The 9,122-nt window shown below is 42.9% G+C and overlaps 1 protein-coding gene across 1 annotated transcript in view; it reads left to right on the top strand.

Moving 5' to 3' along the window:
* Positions 1-1,335: 1,335 nt before the first annotated feature.
* Positions 1,336-9,122, top strand: part of P2RX3 (purinergic receptor P2X 3) — a 154,427-nt gene continuing 146,640 nt past the window's right edge. Inside the window, exon 1 of the mRNA XM_077251172.1 lies at positions 1,336-2,325. Coding sequence (XP_077107287.1) covers positions 2,207-2,325 — 119 coding nt within the window. The 5' untranslated portion in view covers positions 1,336-2,206. The remainder of the gene's footprint in view (positions 2,326-9,122) is intronic.

Below are 9,122 nucleotides of genomic sequence, written 5' to 3'. Positions count from 1 at the left end.
TGCCTTTAAGCTGCTGTGTGTACTCTTTGGGAGTACTGTTCCTTTAAGCCACAGTGTGTACTCTGCCCGCCACCCATGCCTGTGGGGGTACAATTCCTTTAAGCCGCTGTCTGTATTCTGTAATATTTAAGCACTTTAAGTTTTCTTGTAGTCTGGCTTAACAAATAATTGGCCTCCGCCATCTCATTGCCATTTATAGGCCAAAGAAATAATTTTTCAGGACTGCTGTGTGTTTTCTAGTAGTGTTGTAAATAAATAATTGGCATCAGGCGTCTCATTGCCATTTATAGGCAAAATACATAATTTTCATAAGCTCGTGTGTTTTCTAGTAGTCTGGTAAGTAAATAATTGGCTTCAGCCATTTCATTGACATATATAGGCCAAATAAATATTTTTTCAGGATCGCTATGTTTTCTAGTAAAATAAAATAACTAAGACCCACTGAGGGAACCATTAGTAAACTGCCATGAGGACCAATAGTCCAGTGTATAGACCTCAGACAGACCATCAGAATAGGACACTCTAAAACATACCAATATGAAAGAAAAAACTGTGGAGCAACACTGTGCAACTTAATGTTTAAAGAGTATATATTTTTTCAATTGAATCATTACAAAATACCACTAGTGAAAAAATATTTTACATAGTACACGCACATAAACACAAGAGACCGTAAAACAAGGAAATCGGGTATAAAATGGCTGCGATGTCCAGGTTACAACAAGCAAAAAATGGTGTGAAGGGATAAGAGGACAATTTTAGGCTTGCTCTGATTGCTGACCAACTAAAGTTTGCTAAATGAGCAGGTGATGTTGCTTCATGTGAGAGCCATAGTTCTTAGTATATCAGAACTGGGAAATCCACAGCTTATTTTCTTGCAGAGCGCCAAAGTATCATTTGGCGGCAATGTGCAAAAGAACTCCCACACACGAGAATCTCACACAAATGACTCGCCAACACTGCCACCAGGACTTTCAGGCACTGTAAAGCCCTCTGCACTAACAGCACGTGCAATATTACCTGCTCCAGAGCTGACTGCAGGAAAAGCTGATTTGGCCCCAGAAGATGTTTTCAATGTGCGTCGCCTGCACTGTGTATAGCTCATGCCACCAACCTCCTTCTCTGATGACCTCTACTCCCCATTACCCCTGTCTGGTTACCAGGTTTTGTCCAACACAGAATCATCATTTTCATTGTTATCCATGATCCATCTGATAGTTGCCTGTGTGTGAAATAGTCAGCACTCCCTAATTTTTCCTTAGTATGGGGCTATTAGCATTTGCCTCATGGGGTTGCTACCTTCCTCTGGATCAACATGTTGGGCTATAGGTTGAATTATGTCTTTTAACCTCAAAATTATAATACAGAACACAATTTAAAAATTTGAGGTCTCCATTTTAATTTTGGCAATTTAACACTATTTTTTTTTTCAAATCCAAGAAGAGAACAGAAGGTATTAAAATGTGTCTATTTTACATCATGAATGATTAGACAATGGGCCCTGGCACCATTACAACATGCATTGTGTATGGCAGTACTCCTGCATTAGAAGATTTTGTTTCTTGTGTTATTTTTGCCTTGAGTTGATATTTCCTTTTCTTTTTGTTAAGTGTATTATCTTCCAAGAATGATCTTGGTTGTATTGAGAGGTCTTTTTCCTTGATGTTATTATATTCCTTCTGACTTCATCTGTAGTAATTGAGTTTTGCAAATTGAAACATTTTAACGGTCCATTGAGAATTTCAGAAGAAACCCTTTTACATTGGCTTAAGAAATGAGGAAACGTCACTTAAACATCAGATAAGAACCATATCAAGAACCATTTACTGCAAGCAAGCATACTAGAATTGTCATTTATGTAGGAGGTCACAGAAGATGTTCTTTTCAGGAGAAAATAATACCGAATATTACGAAAGAAGTTACATTTATAACCCTAGTCTCACAGGCTGGATATGGTCATTATAGCTAAAAGGGTCTTTGCGAGTTAAAGCTTTAATAATTGATGAGGGACTGCTTCGAGAATTAACATTTGCAGTTACTAAAAGTGCTAAAGAAGCCAAGACTCTTAAGACGCTTTCAAGATTAAGACACCTTCAGAATCACTACAATAATTGATCGCAGCAGAAAACATCGAATACAGGAGACGTGTCGGAAATAAGCTTTTTTTTAAGGAAAAACCTCAACTTGAGAGGAATTTTAAAAAACCATGGGTTGTGTCACTGACTTCTTCACCTATGAAACAACCAAGTCTGTGGTGGTTAAAAGTTGGACAATTGGAGTCATCAACAGGGCAGTGCAGCTTCTCATTATAACCTATTTTGTGTGGTGAGTAGATTGGGTCACTCTCTATTTGATAAGTTACTGGGCAATATTATGTATTTGGTGTCTACACAACTGGGGATTTAAAGATTTTTTGATCTATAATGTTTTTTAGATCGATGGTAGAAGAAAAGTAAAGGGCATACTTCACAATATTGCCGAGTATAGTTGAGGACATTAAAGAGGGATTTGTACATGCATGAAAAGTAATACTTCTTAGAGTTATATATGTATGACAGTGACGATAAGTGCAATATTTTAGATGGGAAATATGGAAAACTACAAGAAGTGCCTTGCACTGAATTTTACAGAGCTGTTTACAGTCTAAGTGCTGTCTTATGGTACTTTGGTGTTATTCTCCTAGAAGCAGTAGATAACTCTGCAGTATGGTGCCATATAGAACATCCCATCCTTTTTTTTTTTATAAAGATTAATGCATTAATAGAATAAAAAAAAATAATAATTGATGTGAAATGAGAAAAAAAATTTAAGTGCATTATAGGAGTTGCATATTTTGGCTCAGTACAACTCAAAGGTTGTAACAAACCTCCATATGGGCATCAGTGGTAATGAGTATTTATTTCTAGCACAGCATAGCTAAAACAATATAGAAAAGAGAGTATACTATGTGGTTACAGCCATTGTGAAGTTTACTCCTATAAGGACACTTGTAACCAACGACCATTGGCAGAATTCAGGCTTGAAGTTAATTAATTCAGTTATTTTAAGTAATTACTTGAATATATCTCCTCCTGTATTCCAATCTTAAGCCCATCATTATGTCTTTCAGGTAACGATATTTACCTATTTCCATTTCTGCTATGGTAGTTCTTCATGGTCCAGACCTATAATTACAGCCATGTTCAAAATATAACATTTCCACCACTATTATTTTTTAAAAATAGAATGATGTTAGTCATCATATCATTTTCAACCCCACATGCTACATCATAACATGATTACCAAAATAAAATTCACTTCCCATGTCTTCCATACTTCACATAATTTCCCTTTTGCCGTGTCCGTGATCTCAGTAGACTGTAAAATAACTGACATTTTATGATTCCATTAGGATTGATAACTAATAGAAATAAAAAAAAAAAACATTTTCTCAGTCTCTGTGATTGGCTCAACAAACAGCATTTTAATGTAACAGTAAAAGGTTAGGTAGACAAGCTCTATTAAAGGGAACCTGTCACCTGAATTTGTTGGGCCCTTTTTTCAGTCCAATGGGCGGTGTTTTCGGTGTTTTATTCACCCCTTACTTTCCCGCTGGCCGCAATATCGTCTTGAAGTTGATTCGCTTTCCTTCATAGAACACGCCTTGCGCACGCGCAGTATGCTTTGCCCAACTGCGGGCAAAGCCGAAAAAGATTGCCTTGCGCAGGCGTGTTCTACGAAGGAAAGCAAATCAACTTCAAGACGATATTGCGGCCAGCGTGCGGCCAGCGGGAAAGGAAGGGGTGAATAAAACCCCCGAAAACACCGCCCATCGGACCGAAAAAAGGGCCCGCCAAATTCAGGTGTCAGGTTCCCTTTAAACCCAATGACGTACATCCAAAAAAGAAACTAATTCCAGGTGACTCAGTGACCTGGCAGCTCACTGAGGTTCCTGGGTTACTGCTCATTGGGGAGTACCTATAAGCTGTCAATTCTCAACGTGAAGTGAATAAATTGTGAAAAGGCATAGAATGTTCCACGACAGTCCTAATGGAAGGTCTGAGGATCTCCAACCTATATATACCAAGTAGTGAAAGTCTTCATGAGTCTATGATAGAGCAACTCCTGAAGAAGAACCGCTTAATTGAGCAAGAAGCCTAAAGGAAGCCATTACTTCTGGGATTTCTTAGGTCATACTAGACCCATTACACTTGATGACATGAAAATAATACATGTCGTTACATGAGAGAGATTACAAATGCATGTGTTAAAGCAGATGTTTGAAGGAATTGACCAATGTCACAAGCATGAAACTTATGTAGATACCATCATTTCATTAAGGACAACCAATCACTATGCAAATAGTAAGCCCTATGGATCTTCATTATACAGCAACCCTACTAGTTGCAGACATTTTACAGACATCCTCATCATTGTCCCCATTGGTGCTCACAATTCCCTATGAATATGTCTTTGGGGTGTGGGAGGAAACCAGACTACCTGGAGGAAACCCATGCGAACAAGGGGAGAAACAAACTCCTTACAGATGTTGTCCTTGATTTAACCACTGAGCCTCTGGGCTTACTCTAAAACTTGACAAATCACATTACACTTTTTAAATTGTTACTGCATTAGTATTCTACTTAGTTTGTACTGAACAAAACTACTTCCTATAATTTTTCATCAGTCTGTCATGTTAATTTAGCCCTCAGTAGCAGGTTTTGTACATAAAGTACTTGATTCCAGTGCCAAAATAAATGAATAAAAGATTATAAAATGTATCAGTCTAGATATGATTACAAAGTTATTTCTAAGGTTCTAGAAGATTATTGCATTATTTCCAAATGAAGACAGCTTAATTTTCCCAGGATTGACCAACCTGCTTAAAGGGAATCTGTCACCCCAAAATTCACCTATAAGCTAAGGCCACCAGCATCAGGGGCTTATCTACAGCATTCTGTAATGCTGTAGATAAGCCCCCCGATGTAACCTGAAAGAGAAGAAAAAAAGTTAGATTATACTCACCCAGGGACGGTCCCGTTGCGGTCCTTTCCGAAGAGCGTCACGGTCTGGGTCCAACACCTCCCATCTTCATATGATGACGTCCTCTTCTTTGCTTCTTACCGCGGCTCCTGCGCAGGCGTACTTTATCTGTCCTGTTGAAGACGAAGTGGTGGATGACATAGTGACTAACCCAACCTGGCAGGAGGGCATGCAGTGCGAGGACAGCAGCATACATGGGAAAGGAGGCATATCACCACAACAGGCAGGAAGCAGTGTGGTGGCCACAGACAGAAGGTGTGCATCCGTTCCCCGTAACACCAACATGAGGGAAGTTGCCATTCCAACTGTTAGATCTTCCCAAGTCTGGTTATTTTTTAAAGACTGCCGATAACCCCAACAGGCCATTTGCAGCACCTGCCAAGCCCGCATCAGCAGGGGTAGCAAAACTACCAACCTGACCACCACCAGCATGATCAGGCGCATGGCAGCAAAGCACTCGACTTTGTGGGCCGAACCCCAGGCTCCAGGAACACTGTCTGCAGGTGACACCACTGCTTCTTTCACTGTTTTGCATAGAAGCCAATCCCCAGTCCACCGTGCATGTAAAGATGCCTCTAGCCCTGCACCTGTTGTTGCCCACAGTGAAGCAGCACCATCATAAAGCCCATCCACGTCCTTGTCCCAGCACAGCTTTCAGTTCTCTACACCCCAGTCATTAGAACGCAAGTGGAAATACCCAGCCAACGCCCCACAGGCCACAGTCCTAAATTCTAATATTTCTCTTCTGCTTGTGCTCGAAATGTTGCCTTTTAGACTCGTTGAGATGGAAGCTTTCTGCAACCTGATGGCGGCAGCGTCCCAAGATACTTGGTCCCCAGTCGCACTATTTCTCCCGGTGTGCCATACCAGCATTACACCAGCATGTGTCCCACAACATCACCCGACTCTCAACAAGGTGTTACTGGGAAAGTCCACCTAACCACGGACACGTGGACAAGTGCTTGTGGCCAGGGATGGTACATCTCACTGATGGCACACTGGGTTAACATAGTGGAAGCCGGGACCCAGTCGGACCTTGGGATGGAACACATCTTCCCCATGCCGAAGATTGCGGGCCCTACGTCAATCAGGGTTGCCCCCACAGTGTACAGCTCCTGCACCTCCTCCTCCTCTTCAGCCTCCATCTCTGAAATCAACACATCAGTCAGAAGCTGGAAGCACTGCAGCACTGCCTCAGCCAAGTGGCAACAGGCTGTGCTGAAGCTAATCTGCATAGGTGATAAACCGCACAATGCTGAAGAGTTGTGGACAGTGCTGAAAGAGCAGTCAGATATTTGGATGATACTGCTGAACCTACAGCCAGGCATGGTCGTGTATGACAATGGCCGGAACCTGGTGGCAGCTCTGAGGCAAGGTGAGCTCACACACCTACCTTGCCTGGCCCATGTGCTTAACCTCGTGGTTCAACATTTTTTTAAAAGCTACCCGGAGTTGCCGGATCTGCTAGTGAAAGTATGTGTCTGTCTGCCCATTTTAGAAAGTCAGCTACAGCTTCAGCCACCCTTGCCATGCTTCAGCAGCGCTTGCAGCTTCCAGCTCACCGACTCGTGTGTGATGTCCCCACACGCTGGAACTCTACACTGCATTTGTTGGAAGGGATTTGTGAACAGAAGAGGGCAGTTGTTGACTACCAACAGGGGCGGATTATAATAGGGTAAATTTGGGATGCAGCCCAGGGCCCAGTGGTGTGGGGGGGGGCCCTGGGCTACAGCTCAGATTGACTGCCGCCATTGACCGGGCGCCCGGTGGGCAGAGGGGGCCCGCATCGGGCCCCGTCTCATCTGCTCATCGGGCTCCTTCCAGCACTGCAGCATGCTATTGACCAATCAGAGGCTGGCAGCTGACATCACCCGCAGCGCGCATGTCGCCGGCATCTGATGTCATTGTCAGTCGCCAGCAAGTGCGAGCTGCTGAAGGGAGCTTCGCCGCTGGAGCACGGACAGGTGAGGAGAACTTGTTTTTTGTTTTTTTTTATGCGAACGGCAATCCGGGGGGCCTGGGGCAGAGATGCTGGACACACTGGGGGCTGTTGTGAATTAGACTTTTTGGCTCCCTCTTGTGGTTACTAGTGATATGACTCTGGGATTGTCTTTCCTCAGTTTGGCTCCCACCTGGGTCGTTAGTCCAGGGGAGTTGCTATATAAGCTCCTGGATCCTTAGTCCAGTGCCTGGCATCGTTGTAATCAGATCCTTTCTGTTTGCTCCTGTCTGCTGGTCCGGGTTCGTGCAAAATTAAGCTAAGTCCTGCTTCTTTGTTTTTTGGTTATTTGCTTGCTCTCATTTTTGTCCAGCTTGTACTAAATGTGATTCCTGACCTTGCTGGAAGCTCTAGGGGGCTGGTGTTCTCCCCCCGGGCCGTTAGACGGTTCGGGGGTTCTTGAATATCCAGCGTGGATATTTTGATAGGGTTTTTGCTGACCATGTAAGTCATCTTACTATATTCTGCTATTAGCTAGTGGGCCTCTCTTTGCTAAATACCTAGCTCATTCTTACGTTTGTCTTTTCCTCTTACCTCACCGTTATTATTTGTTGGGGGCTTGTATCCAACTTTTGGGGTCTTTTCTCTGGAGGCAAGAAAGGTCTTTCTTTTCCCTTCTAGGGTTAGTTAGTTCTCCGGCTGGCGCGAGACGTCTAGAACCAACGTAGGCACGTTCCCCGGCTGCTGCTATTTGTGGTGCTAGGATTAGATATATGGTCAGCTCAGTTACCACTGCCCTATGAGCTGGTTTTTTGTGTTTGCAGACTTAGTAATTATTTCTGAGACCCTCTGCCATTGGGATCATAACAGTATGCCAGGCCAACATTGAATGTTTAATGCATTGCTGAAGTGGGATTATAAGAAAGGAAATTCTGAGTTTTTTTTTTTCTTTTTTTTTTTTCCCTCTCTTCCTCCCCTTTACCTCTGAGTGGCTTGTGCTTGCTGCAGACATGAATGTCCAGACCTTGATTACAAGTGTAGACCAGCTTGCTGCTCGTGTGCAGGGCATACAAGATTTTGTTACCAGTAGTCCTATGTCTGAACCTAAAATACCTATTCCTGAACTGTTCTCTGGAGACCGATTTAAGTTTAAGAATTTCAGGAATAATTGTAAATTGTTTCTATCTCTGAGACCCCGTTCATCTGGAGATTCAGCTCAGCAAGTTAAAATTGTTATCTCTTTTTTACGGGGCGACCCTCAGGATTGGGCTTTCTCGCTAGCGCCAGGAGATCCGGCATTGGCAAATATTGATGCGTTTTTTCTGGCGCTCGGATTGCTTTACGAGGAACCCAATCTTGAAGTTCAGGCAGAAAAAGCCTTGCTGGCTATTTCTCAGGGCCAGGATGAAGCTGAAGTGTATTGCCAAAAATTTCGGAAATGGTCCGTGCTTACTCAGTGGAATGAGTGTGCTCTGGCCGCAAATTTCAGAAATGGCCTTTCTGAAGCCATTAAGAATGTGATGGTGGGTTACCCCATTCCTACAAGTCTGAATGATTCCATGGCGCTGGCTATTCAAATTGACCGGCGTTTGCGGGAGCGCAAAACCACTAATCCTCTGGTGGTGTTGTCTGAACAAACACCTGATTTAATGCAATGTGATAGAATTCAGACTAGAAATGAGCGGAAAAATCATAGACGTCAGAATGGGTTGTGTTTTTACTGTGGTGATTCTACACATGTTATATCAGCATGCTCTAAACGCCTAACAAGGGTTGTTAGTCCTGTCGCCTTTGGTAATTTGCAACCTAAATTTATTTTGTCTGTGACTTTAATTTGCTCATTGTCTTCTTACCCTGTTATGGCGTTTGTGGATTCAGGTGCTGCCCTGAGTCTTATGGATCTGTCATTTGCCAAGTGCTGTGGTTTTGTTCTTGAACCGTTGGTAAATCCTATTCCTCTTAGAGGTATTGATGCTACGCCATTGGCGGAAAATAAACCGCAGTTTTGGACGCAGGTAACCATGTGCATGACTCCTGAACATCGGGAGGTGATTCATTTTCTTGTTCTGCATAAAATGCATGATTTGGTCGTTTTGGGTCTGCCATGGTTACAGACCCACAATCCAGTCTTAGATTGGAAGGCTATGTCTGTGTCAAGTTG

This window comes from Ranitomeya variabilis, chromosome 4 (assembly GCF_051348905.1).
Source record: "Ranitomeya variabilis isolate aRanVar5 chromosome 4, aRanVar5.hap1, whole genome shotgun sequence".
NCBI lineage: Eukaryota > Metazoa > Chordata > Amphibia > Anura > Dendrobatidae > Ranitomeya > Ranitomeya variabilis.
This window is presented reverse-complemented; position numbering and strand designations above follow the sequence as displayed.